This window comes from Pinus tabuliformis, chromosome 6, assembly GCF_031772625.1.
Source record: "Pinus tabuliformis cultivar Carrire ecotype Pingquan chromosome 6, CPIR1, whole genome shotgun sequence".
Taxonomy (NCBI): domain Eukaryota; kingdom Viridiplantae; phylum Streptophyta; class Pinopsida; order Pinales; family Pinaceae; genus Pinus; species Pinus tabuliformis.
This window is the reverse complement of record NC_142292.1, coordinates 1,244,982,196-1,245,005,665: the sequence shown is the minus strand read 5'-3', so window position 1 is coordinate 1,245,005,665 and position 23,470 is coordinate 1,244,982,196. Positions and strand designations below refer to the sequence as shown.

Below are 23,470 nucleotides of genomic sequence, written 5' to 3'. Positions count from 1 at the left end.
TTGGAAACCCTAGTTGCAGCACATATGAGAAGTATATGATGATTTAACCCCTCAATATTCTTCGCTTGGACTGGATAGCCTTCTCCTCCAACTCGGCTTGATGAACTAACATATATCCTTCTTGATTCATCTTTTATCATAGCAAGACAAACTTCGGCCTCTTCTGCAATGATAACAGTCCTCTTCGTCGCACGTGTGAGAGGAGATCAACCCTAAAACAATCCAAAAGCACTCCTAAAGACTTTGCTCTTCTTCCTTCTCTCTTCATTGATGGTTAGGATTCTTCTCAAGTGACCTTTGCACTTCTTATTTCAAACTTTTCCTTCACCGAAATTCTTCCTTCTGAAATGAGGTCGAGCTAGCTAGTTATAGTTGTTTCCCAGTCAATTTAGGCCGACTTGAGAGAGGGTGAGCCGACATGTCTTTTGGAGGAGATCATTTATTTCATCTTGAAGCCGACTTGTAGGAGTTGTCTTTTCTTGGTCTTGGAGGGAATTCTTATATATTTAATGACTCATACCAAAATGTAACATTCCCAAGAAGGGTCCTTCATACATGACATTGACTCAATTTGACTTTTATGACTAGATGACAAAACCTAAAGGTTCACAATGGGAACCTTAACTAAAATAAAATGCCTTGATCATGAAACCCGTGATTCAAGTATTCACAAAGATAATTTTATTTTCTTCTTTTCATGAATTACATAAAATCACAATTACATATGTCATTATAAAGACCGAACCTAGTTACACTTTTTAGCACTCCCTCTTAACTAGGGAGGTATTCATAATGGTACTTGGTCATTCTCAATCTGAATAATTTCTCATAGGAAGAGTCGCATTGGTAACCCATCTGTTTAGCATCATATCAAATAGGCATTATAACATAGCAAGGTCTTGACTAACAGCTCTATCTCTCCACGAGATCTGAGCTCAATGTTGGCAAGACCAATGATGTATAGACACCCTCATCATTGTCTCTCTTGGAACATACCCCACCCGGGTTCTCAAGGTGTGTTCCACCATGACTATTCTTATCTTGGATTCCCAGTCCTCAAAGAATATCGGTCATATACAACTACTCTTATCTTGGATGCCCTAATACATCCTCAACGAACATCGGTTTCCAGATTCTTACCCAATCCTCCATTTTATCTTCCCAAGTGAAGACAAAAATGATGTGTCTATATCTCACTCCTAATTAGGGAGGACATATATATTCCAATAAAGGAATGTACTCATTCCTACTGAAGGAATGTATCTAAGCTCCCTCATGGCTTAGGAATTTTTCTTCCAAGTTTCTACTAAGTAAGAAACTAGTTTCCAGGCTCCCTCTTAATTAGGGACCTACAGAAGTTCCTCAAGTGGAGATGATGGGACAACCAGTTTGAAGAAATCCTCCTCACTATGTCATGAACTTATTTTTGTTGTCTAGGAGTCTTCATGTTTTAGGACTTCTTCATAGGGCACAAACAGTCCATCACTTTCATCCATGAGTCAGTCATGTCATCATCGAAAAGTGATCCATTAGTCTATATTTGGCCTGCCTTTATCCATGTTGCCTTCTTCATTCCATGTTTCCTTAAGGATATTTCATCCTACTACATGGGCACCGGTGGTGGAAGATATCCATAGATCTTCCCTAGGAAACCCTGCATAAGCCCACCCAGATATTGTTCAAAAATAAAGAAATGAACATTGAATTAAAATTACCTTTGTGATGGTCTTGCATCATGGCATCTTCTAGTTTGCATCAGCATCTTTCATACATATCGACACATCTCCCAAAGATATATATATATATATATATATATATATATATCTATATATATATATATATATATATATATATATATATATATATATTGTCAAGGGTCCCTTTCTTTTTCAGACTCCATCAGAGTCTGCATATCTTTCTTTGAGATATCCTAGGCAAATCTCTTGGTTTCTCAGTTGTTGATTTCCTTTTCCATTGTTGCATATGTCACGATCTTTTCCTTCCTTTATTTACACATTTCATTCCCAGGAATTTCTAATTAGAATTCCTTCAATTATTGTCAACCACCTCATATTACATATGAGGACATATTACGTTGTTTTCATTTAGTGAGTGTGTAACCCATGCATTCATGCATCCCTTCGAATGAGTATATCATTTTTCTTTTTATTGTGCTCTCAATATAGAGCATTGATCCATGTTAACTACAACCACATGACATGACTTTACAATATCGAATACAATCATACATGCCTCATTTTTATTTATGTCATCCAAACTTCCTTCAGCAGCTTCCTTGATTGAAAAGAGCTTCAATCCCTTGATCTGCTTCATCTTTTATGTATCATACCATCATCCCATGAATTCTGCAAGTTTGGAACTCTTGATGAAACACTTGCTTCCCCTCTTGATTGGTGAACCTTTTGATTAACATTCCATCAAAGAATCTTGAGGATCTAGAGTATCCCCCATCTAGCAGATGTTTCCTTTTGACTGATGTATGATGAGCTTTGAATTGTATGACCCTTTTCCTTTCCATAAGTGCCACTTATGTTTCCAATGAGGTTCCCAAGATTTATATCCTTTCATGGTTGATTGCCATAGATTCTAATTTCAACCATCTTTCATGCTTCTCTATGATGATGTCACAAGCTCTTACTTTCAATGCTTCTATGATGCCATGATGCATCCCATTATTTTTCTTAGTGAATCATGATAGCCATATCTTACAACAGAAGACTTAGGAGCTTGAAAATAACTTAGGTGAGGAAGACTATCTCAGTCATAGTAGATATATCTTACTTCCTCTTTCTTGGTCTTCTTCTTTTCAACTTCCTCCATTTCTTCGGTGATATGGTCTTATTCTCTTTCTCTTTTGTTATTGTCCTTCTTGATATTAGTACAATCTCTTCTGTAGTATCCATATTCTTGACACACATAGCATTGAATCTTGGTCATGTACCTTTTCCTTTTATGAAAACCAAACTTTCCAAATTTTCCCTTTCTTCTTGTCATTGTAGCATAAGCCTGATTTCTCTCACCTGATCCCACATCAGATTTGGCCTTTAGCCTAGATTCTTCAATCTTGCACAGTGACCATAGATCCTGGAATGGAGTAGCTTCTTTATTCCCATAAATACTTGAAGTAAAGTTTCCCCACTCCTCTGATAGTGCATTTAGTATAAATGTAGTCATTTATCTATCAGACATGACTTCTCCCAGATCTTGAAGTTGATCCCTAATTCCAGATATCCTCATAAAGTATGAAGCTATTCCATCTTTCCTTCACATCTTAAGCTTGTAGAGTTCTTTCCTTAATGAGATAACTTCTCCAGCAGTCCTTATGGAATACAACTCTACTAGTTTGTCATAGATTTATTTTTAAGTTTCGTGTTTAGATACATATGGGATGAGGGGATCCTTGATGGATTCTATGAGAATCCTTTGAGCCCTAACTTCCCCTTTCATATACTTTGCAAGAGCTTGAGCATCTTCGTTTCCTGGTTTGGTGATTGATCCTTTGACATATTCCATAACCTCATTTTCAATGAGATTCAAATTTGTCCTCCTCCATGTTAAAAATGATATAGAGAGTAGAAAAATTCTCCATGATGAAGATAATTTTCTTCAATAATGATCCTTGATCCCATAGAGAGGGAGACCACTTAGGATCCTTTGATGGTGGAGTCTTGTTGATGAATATCAATGATGACTTCTTGATGATGCCTTCAATGGTAAGGATATAGCTTCCCTTAGATGAATAGTTTTTCATGATACTTCAACTTCAAAATGATTGAGAGCGGATCCCAGGAATGCTTCTTTGATTGATAATGATATGATCTTGATCTTGAAGTTCTTTTCTTGGATGAACAAACTTCAAGCTTACCTTGATTCATAGATCTCTTCAAGTAGAGTAGATGTAGGGTTTTGGCCTTCTTTTCTTGATGATGATCCCAATACTTATTTGTAGATTTCTTTGATCTAGGGTTATGATGCTTCCTTTGTAGATATTGACTTCAAGATGATCTTTTCTTTGATTCCTTCCTCGAGATTTGATCCTTGAGTGTCCCTTGATAAGATGCCCTTCCTTGACTTTGTTACCTTAGCTTTGATACCATGTTGATAAATCTAGGTCATCGAGATTAGGTAATTTCTCTATTGGTGATAACTACTTGTGAATGATTTTTACTTCTTAGATGAGTGTCTTCTTTTACTTATGTTATTATAGTGTTATTCTTCATCAAACATCTACCAATGCATTAACCATAAAGACACAAGAGACACAGAATATAGGCTATCCGCCAAGGCCAAAACCTCTCCCACTAGATAGGAAAACCCGAACAAATTATTCTTCTTATAGAGACTCCAATTGACGAATGCCAAGACCAAGGCCCTTAACCTATTTTCCACTCCAAGACCAAGACACAAAGTTTCCTTGATGAGAACCTTAAACAACAATAGTCAACCTTCTGCTTCTTCCTCCTTCTCAACTACTCTTCAACTTTGGCTTCCTTTTGCTTTAGACCTTCTACTTGTTCAGCCTCCATGGAAACCCTAGTTGTCGCACATATGAGAGATACATGATGGTTTAACTCCTCAATATTCTTCGCTTGGACTGAATAGCCTTCTCCTCCAACTTGGTTTGATGCACTGATTTATATCCTTCTTGATTCATCTTATATCACAGTGAGACAGACTTCGACCTCTTTTGCAGTGATAATAGTCCTCTTCTTCATACGTGTGAGAGGATATCAACCCTAAAACATTCCCAAAACACTCCTAAAGACTTCTCTCTTTATTGATGGTTAGGCTTCTTCTCAAGTGACCTTCGTACTTCTTATTTCATAATTTTCCTTCACCGAAATTATGCCTTCTGAAATGAGGCTAAGATGCCTATTTATAGTTGTTTCCCAATGAATTTAGGCCGACTTGAGAGAGGGTGAGTTGACATCTCTTTTGGAGGAGATCATTTATTCCATATTCAAGTTGGCTTGTAGGAGGTCTCTTTACTTGGTCTTGGAGGGCCTACTTATATATTTAATGGCTCACACATAAATGTAACATGCCCAAGAAGGGTCCTTCATACATAACATTGACTCAATTTGACTTTTATGACTAGATGACAAAACCTAAAGGTTCACAATGGGAACTTTAACTAAAATAAAATTCCTTGATCATGAAACCCATGATTCAAGCATTTACAAAATTAATTTTATTTTCTTCTTTTCATCAATTACATAAAATCACAATTACATGTGTCATTATGAAGACCGAACCTAGTTACACTTTTCAACATTCTATACTTCAAATGTAACTATAATTGTTAATCTAACTACTATCTTCTAATAATAAATAAAAATAAAGTACTTTCAAGCCTAGTATTCACCAATTTATGCGATAGTAAAGGTCCTTGTTTTCTTCAACCTTAGGTTTCTTTTAGGCTTCTTCATGTTCTATGATATGTGTTTCACTTCTCTCTTTCCTTTTTTGTATTTCTTGTTCTTAGGATCCTTGTGACAATCCCTTTTATAATGTCCATATTCATTGCAACCAAAGCATTGAACTTTAGACATGTCTCGGCTTCCATGTGACTTGTTGTCGTTGTTGGATCTATGATGAGGACCAAATCTTCCAAATCTTCCAAACTCCCTCCTCAATCTGCCACCAAATGCTTGAAAGTTTTCATTATTGTGTTTGGAGTCATCCTTAGCTTTCAACCTTGTTTCTTCTAGGACACATAGAGCTCAAACTTCTTCAAATATTGGAGTATATTTTCTTGAGTAGATGCTACTTACAAAACCACTCCAATCTAGAGGTAGAGCATTGAGTACGAAAGTGATTAATTCAAAATCAGATATGATTTCTCCAAGTCCTTGAAGTTGGTCCTTTAATTTTGAGACCTTCATAAAGTATGAGGCCACATCTTCATCTTTTGATATCCTTGTTCTATAAAGTTGATTCCTTAGTGAGATTTTATGACTGGTAGTATTAACATAATATAGTTTGACCAATTTTTCATAGACTTCTTTGGATGTGGATAAATATGAAACAAAAGAGATGAGGTGATCCTTGATAGACTCAAAGAGGATTCTTTTAGCCCTAATTTCCCCCTTATTGTACTTGGCCACTTCTTGAGCCTTGTCCTTGTCTTGTTCTAGAACTTTGCCTCTAACGAAATTCATGACTTCATTTTCTATGACAACCAAATCAATTATCTTTTTCCAAGCCTTGAAATTAGAGGTTCCATCAAGTTCGTTATCTTCCTTACAAATAAATGCTATTTGACTAGGAGGTTGAGACATATAGTAAGGTATTTACTTGTCAAGGGAGAAAAGGTTATTATAAGAGTTCTTCCAAGAATGTTTATAACGCCACCAATAGTCTCCAAATATGTTCTTGAGTGGTGACTTGCTATAGTGATGTCTTCAAGGATGGCTGCTACAATAATGTCTTCAAGTTGCTATCAATATTTCTTTAATGATTGGTGATGAATGAGAAAGAGTTTGTCAATCTTTGCAAAAGCCTTTAATGATGTCAAAAGAGAGAGATTGTTGCTACAATAGCCCTCTTCAAAAGTAAGTGATCATTGCTACAGAGATGATGATCATTGAATCTTCTTCTATTTTCCCTTGGTAAAAATAATAACTTCAAGTATGATTGTTGAAATAAGTGTCCTCAAATGTAGTTGTTGCAAGTGTGTCTTGAGATTGAGATAACCATTGTAGAAGTATCTTCAAATATGGCAACAAAAAGTGATCTTCAAGTTGCCCTCCCTTCACCTTAGCTCTAATACCATGTTGAGAAACCAAGATGCTAGTAGATTAAGATTGATTTTTCTTAACTTAATACTTACTTGTGAATGTTTGTTGGTTTCTTAATAAATTTATATTCTCTTCATCAAGAAATTATCAAATGTACAAAACATGAAGATCACAAAGAGACAAAGGACACAAGATTAGGTTTCAAGCCAAAACCCCACAAAGGGGGAAAACCCAAGAAATCTTCTTCTTATAGAATCAAAACAAAGTGAGATATCCAAGACAAAGACCAAAACTGCCACAAAGACCCCAAGTCAACCTTCCTCCAACTCTCCTCAACAAGTCAAAGTCAACATTGGTCAAACCCTTCTAAAATCTTGTCAAAGTGAAAAAAATCTCGGACATACAGCTTTAGGTAGAATTTTGGCCTTGTAATAGCCTCAAAAATCTCAGAAAATATCACACATGTGAGCAGAATTAGGGCACAAACAATTCGCTTTTTCTTTCCTTTGACTTCACTCTCTCTCTCATTTGTCTTTGAGTTTCATTTTTTGATATCCTTGTTTTAAAAGTTGATTCGTGAGATTTTATGACCGGTAGTATTAACATACTATAGTTTGACCAATTTTTCATAGACTTCTTTGGATGTGGACAAATATGAAACAAAAGAGATGAGGTGATCCTTGATATACTCAAAGAGGATTCTTTTAGCCCTAATTTCTCCCTTATTGTACTTGGCCACTTCTTGAGCCTTGTCCTTGTCTTGTTCTAGAACTTTGCCTCTAACGAAATTCTTGACTTCATTTTCTATGACAACCAAATCAATTATCTTTTTCCAAGCCTTGAAATTAGAGGTTCCATCAAGTTTGTTATCTTCCTTACAAACAAATGCCATTTGACTAGGAGGTTGAGACATATAGTAAAGTACTTACTTGTCAAAGGAGAAGAGGTTGTTATAAGAGTGCTTCCAAGAATGTTTATAATGCTACCAAGAGTCTCCAAAGATGTTCTTGAGTGGTGACTTGCTATAGTGATATCTTCAAGGATCGCTGCTACAATAATGTCTTCAAGTTGCTATCAATATTTCTTTAATGATGGGTGATGAATGAGCAAGAGTTTGTCAATGTTTCCAAAAGCCTTCAATGATGTCAAAAGAGAGAGATTGTTGCTACAATAGCCCTCTTCAAAAGTAAGTGATCACTGCTAGAAATATGATGATCTTTGAATCTTCTTCTGTTTGCCCTTGGTAAAAAGAATATCTTCAAGTATGATTGTTGAAATAAGTGTCCTCAAATGTAGTTGTTGCAATTGTGTCTTGAGATTGAGATAACCATTGTAGAAGTATCTTCAAATATGGCAACAAAAAGTGATCTTCAAGTTGCCCTCCCTTCACCTTAGCTCTAATACCATGTTGAGAAACCAAGATGCCAGTAGATTAAGCTTGATTTATCTTAACTTGATAATTACTTGTGAATGTTTGTTGGTTTCTTAATAAATTTATATTCTCTTCATCAAGCAATTATCAAAATGTACAAAACATGAAGATCACAAAGAGACAAAGGACAAAAAATAGGCTCCATGCCAGGACAAAACACCACAAAGGGGGAAAACCCAAGAAATCCTCTTACAGAATCAAAACAAAGTGAGATATCCATGACCCAAGACCAAGACCAAGACCAAAACCAAAACCAAAACCAAAACTGCCACAAAGACCCCAAGTCAACCTTCCTCCAACTCTCCTCAACAAGTCAAAGTCAACATTGGTCAAACCCTTCTAAAATCTAGTCAAAGTGCAAAAAATCTCGGACATACGCTGAAGGTAGAATTTCGGCCTTGTAATAGCCTCAAAAACCTCAGAAAAACTCGCATGTGTGAGCATAATTAGGGCACAAACAATTCACTTTCTATTTCCTTTTACTTTGCTCTCTCTCTCCTTTGTCTTTGAGTTTCTTGCACTAAAATCGATGTGTATGGATGTGTGAATGAATTTCTCCTCAAGTGATCGAGTTAACTCATATTTATAGTTGCCCAGGGAGTTGAATAGTTGCCTCTTTAGGCTGACTTGAACAAGGAAGACCGACTTGGTCTTGTGGATGACATTATGACTCTTTGACTCAACAAAAATAGTTTTTCTTTTTCTTACCAGAATTCCAAATGGGAGTTTCACTCAGTTACATTTCTTTGACTCAATAAATTTTATTTTGACTCAATTGACCCTATAAGCATGAAAAATATGCTTTGACTAGAAATAAATTAATAATAATGAATATAATAAATACATCAATAGTACATTTGAATTACATTATGAACACTGATACTAGTCACATTTCCAACTACATAGGCAATGTCAAATTTTGACAAACTTTTAAAATCTAAACCCTTGTAATCTATTTGTGAAACAAGTTATTACATATTACCCAAGTTGACCAAACAGAGCTACTAACTAATATGGCACCTTTAGGGATGAAATAGAATACTAAATATGTTTACCATATTTCAAGTACACTGGCAATATTTTACATATGTTGCTTTTGCATTTTTTATATACAATTCAGTTTTGCAGTTACTGTGGTTGAGTCATGCATTCCTTTTTGATCTTATAACTATTGTGAAAATATGTTGATTTATTTTATTATTATTAAAAGCTTGTAATTTACTGGTTGCAATAAATGAAATCAAATTCACATTTTGATAAAACTAAATTATTTAATTTAAGGAAGAAACCTTGTTAAATATGAATGCTACAATGCATAATACTATTGTTAGGTCCATGAAGAATTGCTCGAACATACAAAGTGTAGTCATACAAGTACATTACCAACAAATAGATAATTAGATTAACTTGATTATGCAAGTAAAATATAGTTGAGTATCTTGTTTAATAGAACCCATGTTACAAATTCCACCCGTGTACACTCCAAATTTGTTGGCCAATGATAGTCAACTCTACCATTAGAATTGTGTACTCTCTATTGGAGAATCTAGTAGGGCAACTATTTAATCAATTATCCTTATCCTTAATAATTACTTGTGAACTTTAGTTATCTTCTTATTGTTCTTTATTGGATCTTTTCATCAAACAATTATCAAAAGCATAAACAATAAAGACAATAGGCACAAGAAGTAGGCTCCAAGCTAGAGAAAAACCCCTCCAAGGGGAAAACCCATAAAGAATCTCCTCTTCTTATAGAATCTAATCAAATGAGAAAAATCAAGACCCAAAGACCAAATTCAAATCTTCCTCCAAGCACCAAGTCAACCTTCCAATTGATCTTCTTCAAGACAAAACAAGGTCTACCAAAGTCAACAAAAGTCAACCCCTTCCAGGTCTGCTCCAATCAAGGTTTCGGCCCTCAAATCAGGTCTGCAACTTCGGCCTACAACTTTTGGCCTTGCAACAACTGCAGAAACCCTTGAATCTTTGCACATGCGAGAGAGAATGATCAAAAAACTCATTTTCGATTTCTTTTTTAGATGCTTCCTCTTCCTAGACCTTCGCTCCTTCCTTCTTGTTTCTTGATTGAGATCGAACTGCGAAAGTGTGTCCAAATGAATCGAACTCATTCCTTTATATAAACTTCACAAGTGGTCGAATAGACCTCTTCTAGGCTAACTTGTCACTGGCAGGGCCAACTTGTGCGTGAAGGTCACTTCTGACTTACTAGAATCATAAATAAATTCTTTATCTTGGCTAAATGAGTCTAATACAAAAGATATTGACTTTCTTGACTCGTGACAATTATTCTGATGACAAACCCTAGAAGCATGAAGAACATGCTTAACCTAGTTGACCAATCAAAAGAAGCCTAAAACCCATGCATGAAAAGAATATTTTTTTCTTTCTTCTTTTGCTTGTTACATAAAATATACATAATGACACGAGTACAATGAAAATTATAAAGATCGTAACTAGTTACATTTTCCAACACTTTCTTCACTGTAACATACAAGGATACGTAAGGGGTAGTACATATGGGGGGTCATCTTTGATTCTTACATATATATCTTAAGCTTTGCTTAAATGTCAAAAGAAGCTTTCAATATACAAGTAAAAGCATTGTTTCTTCTTTAGGGATAAATGATTATATGCCCGAGAGGGAATCAGAAGCCTTATTAGAATAGAGGACTCATCACTTATAATCGAGAATATGAGAAATCAGTGAAATTCCAAGGATACTAGTCTAACAGTGCCCCTCTATAGAATTTAAGGGGTATCAAGAAGCTTCAAAGATATAGAATACTTCCAAGTTGTGAGAGCTTTCCATAATCAAGCAAATTGACTAGCAAATGGAGGACTTTTCTCTATTGCTTGATCACTCAGAGTAAATGTGAGGGTCACAAGTTTTTCCATATCCCTTACAACTATAGTTTATAGCTCATCATTGAGGGAAATATATGATTCTTCAATGTTGAATGTATGTCGAGATATGTGGTTGTGAGTTTTTCAATGAAGGGGCAAGCATTTAAGTCTCCCACAATACTTCTTCTTTACTCTTCCTTAGTCGCACAAGGTTGCAATGATGGCTCATAAAGTGATTAATACCTTTGGGTGTAGCACAAGTGGGATCATTCATGCTTGTTAGGCTCCAACTCTTCAAAATTGCCTCAAGTTTGGGGTTGGTTATAGACCCAAGTGACTCACAATACTCTTAGCATTTTATCACTAATTTTCAAGAGGTTTCATTGTGCTTTTTCATGGTTTGGCTCCATGGATTTGTGAAGGTTTGGATTTTGTTTCTTCATATCTTCGAAGGCCCCAAAAAGTGGTTAGTCTTAAACTAATTCAGTCTTAATGGTCAAGAAGGGTTGGCATTATTTGAGGATAGTGGGCCATAGCCATTATGGGTAATGCTTCTTATGTGAGTCTCCAAATCTACATCATAGTGTATAAGCAATCATATCCTTGCAAACATGCCAATAGCTCCCTTTAATCTCAACAATAGAATGGCTAGTCAGATTAAGGTTCAAAATGTTAAGGATGTAAAAATCTTGGGGTTGTGGCCCAAAAGAGTAGACAAATCAAGACTCTGCAAGCACAATGCAATATGTTATATGAATTAGTAACAATGTAAACTTTGAAACGGGAACTGATACTATTACCCGTTTCATAGAGATGCAAAAAAGTGACCTGATTTTGAAAAAGGGTGATGCAGAACACACATGTTTTTTAGAGCATAGTTTTTGGCACTTTAATTTTTTTTGGCGTTTTAGAATGGTATTGATTTTCATGCTGATTTAAAAGTGGTAATTCTACATCAGACCCTTTTTTTAAAAGACCTATTTTTTGACTTTAAATTTTCTAATGTATGAAATGTAAATAATTATTTTGTAAATTTAATAATTTGTAAAATAGTCGTTTTCTTTATATTTTCTTGTTTTTATTTTAATTTTAATTTTGTTGTAGTGAGGTTTTTATTGTTTTGCGTTTTTAAATTAAAAGGTCGATATTTTGAATTTTCGATATTCTACATATTTATACATCCTTAATTAATTTTTCAATTCACACAAAATAATTGTTTTTAAAAAACAATATTTTTTAACAATGGACATAAAAATAACTATTTTTAACATAAATATAATTAAAAAACTACACGTTTTGATAATTTTTTGCTAGAATTGACATGTCAAAATCATAATTTTCATACGAAAATTTTAACTAAAAATGGTTAAATAATAAAAAAAATTATGAATTTCATGTCAAAAAAATAATAATAATCACTTTTTTTTCAAAAAATAATGATTAACTTAAAAATTAATGCGAAAATCACATATTACAAATATTGAACGCATAACAATATCAGTTCCCGTAATCGGAATCGAATAACTACCGACCGACTGCCCATGGGGGTGGCTATCCGATTCTCGGAATCTGATAGCCACCACCCGGCCACCCCCACGGGTGGCTGGGCAGTGGCTATATGATTCTCGGAATCTGATAGCCACCGCCCGGCCACCTCCACGGGTGGCTGGGCGGTAGCTATCCGATTCCGAGAATCGAATAGCCACCGCCTAGCTCGAAATCGGATAGCCACCGCACAGCCACCCGTGGGGGTGGTCGGGCGGTGGTTATCCCGAAAATCGGATAGCCACCGCCCAGCTCAGAATCGGATAGCTGCCGCCCAGCCACCCGCACCCGTGGGGGTGGTCGGGCGGTGGTTATCCCGAGAATCAGATAGCCACCGCCCAGCTCGGAATCGGATAGCTGCCGCCCAGCCACCCATGCGGGTGGCTAGGCGGTGGCTATCTAATTCTCAGAATCAGATAGCCACCGCCAGTCCACCCCCATGGGCAACCAGGCAATGGCTTTTTAATTCCGTGAATTGGATAACCACCCCCACAGACATCCGAGCGACGGCTATTTGATTCCGAGAATCGGATAGCCACCCCCACGGACGGTCGAGCAATGGCTATTCGATTCCGGTAATCAGATAACCACCCCCAGTGAGCACCTAGAGTTTTGGAGATGAAAAATGTTGAATTTGTGTACAACATACGGGCAAACATCATGCAAGAAGCTCTTAGTGGGCATTTATTTTTTTTATCTTGGGTTTTTGAATGTTTTTTGAGGTGGTTTTGCTCTTTCATCAATTTCTTAAAATTTGTAATAATTGACTTTTTAGTTGTGCTTTTAATATTGTTGATACATGGAAGCCAAACTTCTAATAAATACTCTTTTATTTGTATTATTATGCTATACAATGTGGCTACCACAAATTTTTAATACAAATTATATACATTTCTATATATATAGGAAGAGTTATCACAACAAGAAGCCTTCGAGCATAGAGGAGTATCTATTAGGCTTCAAGGCACAGTTTTTGCCTAGAGATTAGAAAAAGGATAATATTTATATAATTCCCTCTCCTATGCTTCCAGGATAACCTGCACAGACTCAACTCATGCCTCCATATGAATATAATGTCAGTTTATATAGCTTGCTCACATATAAATAGGGCGAGACTATATTCTCTCAATGAAGCAAGGATCAAGAAACTATGGGCAAGGATGAAGCAACATTTTTCCAAAATAGGACTGCCGATACCTTGCCCTACCATCACTTGAGGCAGTGTACTTTTAATCAAATATTAAAGTATAACCACCACCCAACAAAAGCCACAAGACAGATCTTATATATCTATGTTGTAAATTTGTTTACTGTTTTAGATAGCTTCGATAATAGAGTTGCCTTGGAGACAACTTTGGGTTAGTTTTTTCATGTGCGAGAAAACATTACACAAGTATCATTACCAAACTAGCGAGGTCAAATTAGATGTCACATTCGTTTCCTTTTACGGAAGATAAAGATTATGGTATATAACGGGCCCTATATGCTACAATTTATATTGTATTTTTATGCAAAATATATATTTTTGTGTGGTTGACGGATATTGAGTTGTCGTTACATCCATAGGAAAATCCAAGTAGATCAACCTAAAGGAATCTACTAGACGGCCAAACTAGCAAGACCTAACCCCAAGGGTGCCAAAGAGATTTGACCCTGTGACCTCTCAATAGGCAAGGTACTTAGCAACATGAACTCAACCAATTAATCTATCCCTTGGAACTATTTTATGCAAAATATATTATATTTATATAGATGCAAAATAATAACTAACATAATACAAAATAATTAAAATGACAAATAGTCGGCCATAATTGACCGTAAAGACTAAAATATAAAACCAGAATATTATTCAATGATTTCTCACTAAACATTCATAGCTATAACGAAATCAAAGATATTACCTCTCCTAGCGGTATAACTGTACTGATTTTCGAAGGCAAGCAACTATACTATGAATTTCAATGATTTGGACTATTTTTGTATTTGAAAAGAGCTTTTCTTCTTGAAAGCACAACGAGGTAACTTGACAACTAAACTTTCTAAATATGGTGGCGCACTCCCTTATGTTACAGAAGGAAGTTGTCCGCTACTTTGTCTTTTCTCCTGTGTGTAATTTTTAATGCTGTAACGATATTATGTCATAATAAAACAAAATATATATATATATATATATATATATATTCTCAAATCATAAATATATATGACACTGTTCCTGCAAACTTAGAAACCGAAATGTAAAATAATGAAAGAAAAGTTTGTAGGTGGTAGGGTTTGTTCAAGTTGATGAATTTTAAAACATTCAACATCATGTAAACAAAAAATTAACTCAAACCATAAATAAATATGACAATGTTCCTGCAAACTTAGAAACCGAAATGTAAAATAATGAAAGAAAAGTTTGTAGGTGGTAGGGTTTGTTCAAGTTGATAAATTTTAAAACATTCAACATCATGTAAATAGATCCCAATGGCTGTTCCAATAGCCTTCGTCATCATTCAAGTTGTAAATATCATCATCAGTGCTTTGGCAGATGTTTCTAAAATCATTTTCACGTGCAGATAAAGAACAAGCGCACGAAATGTCTCTTTAGACATTTTCTTATGTCACACATAAGGGAGTACAATCACATAGCTTCTCTTACGAACTAGCAGAATTTGGCAACATGTACAACGATGAATAGCTAACCAGTGCTGCTAGAAATATAGATACGGTGGATGTTGTTGATTGCAAGTTTTTTCCTGCAAGTTGGGCATCTCTTCCATTGATGTATAGCATTTGTAATGCATTTTTTACAGAAGATGTGCCCACATACAGTTGATGTCTCCTCCTCCATCGTGGATATACAAATTGCACATGTGAGCTTAACTTCCTTTGATTCATCAGATTGAACATCACCGCTTAATTGCTGTCCAGTCTTCCTCTTCTGCAGACAGACATTATTAGATCACTGCACATAAGATTACCAAAACATAGACTTGACACATCACTACCTATTTTGCAAGACCACATTTGAAAATAAAGCTAGTTCAAACTTATCAAGGGAACAAGCTGTTTTACTAGCTTGAAAATTGGGGGTGTTCACAGTAAGCCACTTCATATTCGTCAGTCTGATATAGAAAAGACATATCTAGACTAACCTGCTTTGATTGCCATATGAATGATTCAAAAAGTACCCAAGTTAGCCTTTGTTCCAACATATATGCCTTCAGAAGCCTCAATTCATAGTATTTGTGCAAAGCAGTAACCCCAATTAATACAGGGTAAAATCAGAAAAGAAAATTTAAAAAAAAATACCATCATTGTCTGACCTAGAAGTGCCACCTACAAAATTATCCTTTTATTTTAAAACAGAATCTTATATTTCATTAATACAAATAATACATCAGAGAGTTTTACATTACCAGGTCACAGCAGAGTGTGGGCTTCCCCTCCCAGCATAGGCCAGGAGAGCCAACATGTATGCTTTGTTCCCACTGTAAGAGTCCAACACCTTCCTAAAGATGTCTACACTCTATCCTCGCATATAATTGTATTGGCTAAATCTGGTAACTAAGCCTCGGCCATCAATTCCAATTCATCCAAGTGTAGCGTTATACAATTCCCATTTAAATTAGGAGATAAATGGTCCTTATACGTTCTACAACATGGACAAAGAATGACGCCTACTTGACCAGTAGCATAACCAGATGCATCACTTGGACATCGGAGCACTCCAAACAAAAATTTCTTCTTCATTCCCAAATTGGTATTTACCAGCTGAATCCAATTTCACTTCCATGGCCTCATAACAGGTTTTACATGCAGAATTGACATTGCATGCATGCACAACAATTCCAACAAATTGCTCAACAAAAGTTAAGCTCCATTCATCATTAAACACGAATCTCCCATCCAACTTACAAATTGCACATTCCATTACAGAGTTCAGAGATTAACCATTAAATTCATGGAACAACGGAACTGAAGACAAACAAGTATTTCACATGGGCACAAATAACATCTTCTTCAATGATGTACACTAAATTTGTCACTGAGGAGCAAATCACCTTCCAACTGGAGGAATCAGCTATGAATTCCACCCCCCAGCCAGAGCATATTACCACCAGGGCAAACAAATGCCCTACAGGCTCTAGTCACACTCTCAGCAAAACTCACAGTGCCAAAGAATTCAAACCACTTAGACATCTACCTTCAAATTTTAACAAGGAATCACCCCGGTGATCACACCCATCTCACAGCCAGTGTTGACCTTCTTCCCCTCAATAAAACACAAAGAGGGGAGGTATTTACCTTCTCGGTCAACAGTCCCTCACCAACACTATTACAAGTATCACAACATTTTGGAAGATTCAATATTATCACCAATAAAAATTGCAATATTTCCTCGTCAGCAATAATTATCATTATATAATTGAAAATATCACAAGGTAAATATAGCCCTGCCGGAAATTACAATTTATAACCTAATTTTTGGTATTTTTCCCTTCATTTTGGAAAACAGAGATATGGGATTGAACTTTAAGAAATTTGTCACTATTTCTCATGAAGCTAACGAGGGAAAATCTGGTGTTTTCATCACCATCAGCTGAGTTATTTGTCGAAAATGTAACTAGGTTCAGTCTTCATAATTATCATTGTACTTGTATCAAAATGTATTTCATGAAAAACTTAAAATCAAAAAGAAGAAAAAAGAAATTTTATTATTATTATTATTCTAGTCCAAGCACGTTCTTCATGCTTCTAGGGTTTATTGAGTCGAGAAGAAAAGTTGTCATGTGTCAAAGTCCCATTTGGACAAATTGTAACAAAAAGAAAAAAAACTATTTTGACTCAAAAAGAGTCATTTTGTCCCACAAGACCAAGTCGGCCTTGAAGAGGCCCTATTCGACCTCTTGGATGGCTATAAAAAGAAGAGAATTCGATCTCATTTGATCACTCACACACTTCAATTTTTGTGCAAGAGAGAAGAAGTAGAGCAAAGGCAAAGAAGAGAGAAGAATTGAACGAAAGATGAAAAAACAAATTTTTGCTTGCTTTGTTCACACGTGCGAAGTTGTTGGCGTTACTCCGCAAATTACAAGGTCGAAATTTTGTTTCTGCGATGGTGTTGGGGCAACTCTGTTTCTGCGAAAGCGTTGGGGCAACTCTGCGAAGTTGCAGGTCCGAAATTCTGATTAAAAGAGGTTTGACCAGCTTTGATTCTTGTTGACTTGGTTTGGTTGGAGGAGGTCTGAAGCAGGGATTCGCTCGATTAGGGTAGGTTCCCAAATAAGACCATATTATTCATCTTAGAAAAGATAAAGGTTGGAAGGTGGGCAGGCCGAAGGCTGTTTGCCCATCTTTATGATGCCAATATCAAGGTTCAAGGAGAGCCAAAGGCTCAAGGTTCAAGGAGAGCCAACAATGAATTTGTCCTTCTCTACATGTTTGGTTTAGCTAGACTAAGTAGCTGCTGACTTGGTTTCTTGTGGAGTTTTTGGTCTTGGGTATTGGATGTCTCACTTTGATCTGATTCTATAAGAAGAGAAGTTGTTTGGGATTTCCCCCTTGTGGGGTTTTGCCCTGGCTTGGAGCCTACAACGTGTCTTGTGATCTTCATGCACTTTATGTTTTGGTAATTGTTTGATGAAGAAGAATACAAGTAATAAAAGCCAACAAACACTCACAAGTAATTATCAAGTAAGAGGAATCAATGCTAATCTACTAGCATATTGATTTCTCAACATGGAATCAGAGCTAAGGTGAACGAAGGAAGTTTGAAGATTACATCCTTGTTGGCACTCTTGTTGGAAAACATTCTTGAAGCAGCTATCTATCTTCTCTCTCCCTAAGTAGCTGCTGACTTGGTTTCTTGTGGAGTTTTTGGTCTTGGGTATTGGATGTCTCACTTTGATCTGATTCTATAAGAAGAGAAGTTGTTTGGGATTTCCCCCTTGTGGGGTTTTGCCCTGGCTTGGAGCCTACAACGTGTCTTGTGATCTTCATGCACTTTATGTTTTGGTAATTGTTTGATGAAGAAGAATACAAGTAATAAAAGCCAACAAACACTCACAAGTAATTATCAAGTAAGAGGAATCAATGCTAATCTACTAGCATATTGATTTCTCAACATGGAATCAGAGCTAAGGTGAACGAAGGAAGTTTGAAGATTACATCCTTGTTGGCACTCTTGTTGGAAAACATTCTTGAAGCAGCTATCTATCTTCTCTCTCCCTCTCAAATGGCAAGCTATATGAAGAAAGGCCTCAAGACTCTTAGGAGTCTCCTTGAATCTATCAAAGGTTGCATCATCAAGTTCATCTCCAAGCTATCTAAAGAAGTCATGGATGGAAGTCTTTATTCTGCTCTTACAGGTTCATTTGAAGATGATAGTACATGGGTAATTGACAGTGGAGCTTCAAGGCACATGACAGGGGAATGTGGTCAACTCAAGACTCTATCAAAAGGAAACTCTTCTCACTCAGTGGAACTTGGAGACAAGAATAGCTACTCAGTTAAAGGGATTGGATCTACCTCCTTGGAGCTGGAATCCGGTGGGAATATTCATCTCAACAATATCCTATATGTCCCAAGTTTGAAAAAGAACTTGCTTTCTATTTCTTGCTTAGAAGATAAAGGTGATAGGGTGGCATTTGTTGATGGCAAAGTTATTGTTTGGGCTAAGGGATCTAGTATTGAAAATGCAAAGACTATTGGGATTCGTGAGGGGAGGTTGTATAGACTTCTAACACCTCCTCCTCAAGCTCTAGTACATTTAGATATCAACCCTTGTGAATTATGGCATAGAAGGTATGGTCACCTTCATTACAAGATATTGCCATCATTGAATCATATGGTTACTAGTATCCCCGAACTGAAAGAAGAGCATGAAGGAGTTTGTAAGGGATGTGCTCTTGGCAAGAATGTGAAGAAACCTTTTACTAGCAATGACACAAGATCCAAGGAAATTTTGGATCTCATACACTCTGATGTTTGTGGACCTATGGCAGAGAAGTCACTTGGTGGTCATCAATACTATGTAACATTCATTGATGATCACTCTAGAAAGACTTGGATATACCTCCTAAAGTCTAAGGATGAAGTATTTGAGAAATTTCAAGAGTTCAAGGCAGAAGTAGAAAATTTGACAAAAAGGAAGATCAAAACCCTAATATCAGATAATGGTGGAGAATATACTTCTAGAGAACTTGTGGCTTTTTGCAAAGAAGCAGGAATTAAGAGGGAGTTGATAGTTCCCTACAATCCTCAACAGAATGGTGTGGCTGAAAGGAAGAACCAATCCATTGAAGAATGTGTTAGAGCCATGCTTCATGACCAAGACCTTCCCAAGTTCTTATGGGGAGAAGCTTTTGTAACAGTAGTATATATACAAAATCAAAGTCCTCATAGAATTCTTAATGACATGACCCCGGAAGAAGCATTCACAAGAAAGAAGCCAAGTGTTGATCATCTCCGAATTTTTGGATGTCTCGTATACATTCACATTCCCAAAGACAAAAGGAAGTTGGACCCAACAGGTATAAGAGGCATCTTTGTTGGATATAGCACTTCATCAAAAGCATATAGAGTCTACATCAAGGAAGATCGTCGTATTGAAGTAAGCAAAGATGTCATTTTTGATGAAAATGTTGCATACAAGAAGTCCAAGGACATTCCTATTGATTCTGATGAGGAAGAAGAACCTATCTTTGCAAATGAAGAGTTTCAAGGCATGAAAATACTCCGGAACCACCAACCAATCAAGAAGAAATTGAAGGACCATGTGAACCCGTGCAGCAAACTCGAAAAAAGGATGGCATGGTTAAGGTCAACTCTACAAGAAGTCGAAGGACATGCAACAATTAAAGGAACATTCAAAGAAAGCAAAAAGCCTAAGAGATATTCAGGTTATGTAGCTTACATGACTAAACTTATTGAAGCAGAACCTACCACTTATGAGAAGGTAGTCGAACATCAAGAATGGAAGAATGCAATGCAAGAAGAATACCAGTCAATAATGAAGAATGATGTTTGGGAAATCGTTCCCAAACCTAAAGGAAAATCAATTGTGACTTCCAAATGGGTGTTCAAGATCAATCATGTAGTTGATGGAAGTATTGACAAATATAAGACAAGGCTTGTGGCAAGAGCTTTCTCACAACAAGAGTGAATCGATTATGAATAAACTTTTGCTCCACCACCAAGATATACAACCATTAGATCACTCATTTCTATTGTTGCTACTATGGGATGGAACATCCATCAAATGGACATAAAAATAGCCTTTCTGAATGGGACAATTGATGAAGAAGTTTACATTGAGCAGCCCCAAGGATTCGAAGTTCATGATAAGGAAACACATATTTGCAGGTTGAAGAAGGCTCTATATGGCTTGAAGCAAGCACCTAGAGCATGGTACGCCAGGATGGATGCATATCTACTAAGACTTGGTTTTGTCAAAAATTTTGCAGATCCTAATCTCTACATCAAGGTGGTTAAGAATGAACCCGTAATCATACTACTATATGTGGATGACCTACTAATAACAAGTGTGGAGTGTCGTATTCAAGAATGCAAGAAGCAACTTGCAACTGAATTTGATATGAAGGACCTTGGACTAATGCATTACTACTTGGGACTAGAAGTATGGCAAAAAACCTAGTGAGATCTATCTTGGTCAAGGGAAATATGTGATCAAGATATTGCAGAAGTTTGGTATGATGGACAGTAAACTAATGACAACTCCAATGATCACTAATTTGAAGAAGTTAAGGAGTTCAGATTCAAGCCTTGTTGATCCCACATCCTACTGACAGTTGATTGGCTCCTTGATGTACCTTGTGAACACCCGACTAGACATATGTTTTGTAGTAAACATTCTTAGTCAATTCCAAATGGAGCCAAGGCATGATCATTGGATAGTAGCTAAACATATTTTGAGATATCTTCGTGGGACTATACATCACTATGTTGGTAATGAGATACAGTTATTGGGCTATACAGATTCAGATTGTGAAGGAGGTGATGCAGATGGAAAAATCACTACTGGCGGATGTTTTAGTTTGGCATATTCTATGATCTCATTGATGTGCGGGAAACAAGACTCAGTTGTATTGAATAGTGTCGAAGCCGAATATATAGCAGCCAGTGAAGTTGGTAGAGAAGTTGTTTGGCTCAGAAAGTTGCTTTCAGATTTGTTTGAAGGACCTTTGGACCCTACCGTTATACATTGTGACAACTAGAGTTGCATAAGGTTGACAGAGGACCCAGTTTTTCATGCTAGGACAAAACATATCAATAATAAGTACCACTATATTAGAATCTTGGTACAAGATGGGGTCATGAAACTACAGTACATCTCCACAGATGAACAGGTAGTTGCTATATTGGCAAAGTCTCTTCCGAACAGGAAGCTTGGGTATTTGAGAGACAAGCTTGGGCTTGTAGATATTTCGTCCCTGGTAGAGAGGGAGTGATGAGGGACACTGTATGCTCCATGTGTCATGCACTAGGCCAAGACTAACAGTCGTAAGTCTAGTGAAGGCACTAGTAGGGAGAATGGAGGATTGAATAAGCATCTAGGACCAATACTTATTGAGGATTGGGAATCCAAGATAGAAATAGTTCTAAGGACCAATACTATGAGGATATGGGGTAAGGCATCCAAGATAAGAGTAGTCCTGAAGAGGATCGATATTCTTTGAGGATTGGGAATCCAAGATAAGAATAGCCCCGTAAGGACATACCTAGTGAACATCTGGATGGGGTATGTGCCTTGAGAGGTAGTGGTGGTGGTGTCCAAATGTAAGCCTCCTCGCATTGTGCTCTAATTTGGTGGAGAGTTAGAGCTTGTCAATCAAGGCCTTGATATTTTGTAATTGACAATGTTGGTTATGATGATGATGTTTGATGATGCTTTTCGATCTAAACTCTTCTTATGAGAATATTTCAATTTGAATACCTTGTATCATGTTGTGTAATTATGAATACCTCCCTAGAGAGGGAGTGTTGAAAATGTAACCAAGTTCGGTCTTCAAAATTATCATTGTACTTGGATCAAAATGTATTTCATGAAAAAAACAAAAAGAAGAAAAAGAAATTTTTTTTTTATTATTATTATTATTATTCTAGTCTATTGAGAAATATAACTGTGCTCGATCTTCATAATTGTTTTTGTATTTATATCATTATATATTTATTGTAAAAGTGGAAAAAAGAAGAAAATAAATATTTTTGAAGCATCGGTTTCATGCTCTTTTTATTTATCTTCAAGGTCAAGCATGTTCTTCATGCTTCTAGGGTTCATTGAGTCATTTGAGTCTTTGTCATATGTATAAGACCCTTATGGGAAAATTGTATCAAGAAAGAAATATTATGTTGTCAATTTTGGACTCCCAAGACCAAGTCGGCCTAGAAGAGGCCCATTCGACCCTTGAAGAAGGTATAAATAGTTAGAGACTTTGACCTATTTGGCATCTATTGTGAAGCAAGTTTGATCTATTGAAGAATCTAGGGCATTTGAGATATAATGAGATTCTTCTAACAATGATAACAATTTGTGAAGTACTTTTTATTTTTTTTATTACCACAATCTTCTCTTATTATTATTAGTGTGTGTTCTCTTACTTCATCAAACAGTTACCAAAACAAAAGAGACAAGAACACAAGATGTTGCCTCTTAGCCAGGGCAAAACCTCTCTCTCCTAGAGAGGAAAACCCTTCTGCAAGTTTCTCTTATTGAAGCTTCAAATGACAAATGTCAAACCCTAGACCCTTGACAAGAAGATCCTCCAAGCACAAATCAAGCCTTTCCTGAGATCACTTCCTCTTGCAGCACTTCGTCCTCCTTCTTCCGGCAACTGACAACTTTACTGCAACAGCCCTAGTT

At 36.4% G+C, this 23,470-nt stretch overlaps 1 protein-coding gene across 2 annotated transcripts in view; it reads right to left on the bottom strand.

The window, feature by feature from the left end:
* Nucleotides 1-14,924: 14,924 nt before the first annotated feature.
* Nucleotides 14,925-23,470, bottom strand: part of LOC149263190 (uncharacterized) — a 141,010-nt gene continuing 132,464 nt past the window's right edge. For both annotated transcript variants that reach the window (XM_089425917.1, XM_089425913.1), the window contains exon 5: nucleotides 14,925-15,526. In XM_089425917.1, the coding sequence (XP_089282043.1) occupies nucleotides 15,284-15,526 (243 nt within the window). In that variant the 3' untranslated portion in view covers nucleotides 14,925-15,283. The remainder of the gene's footprint in view (nucleotides 15,527-23,470) is intronic.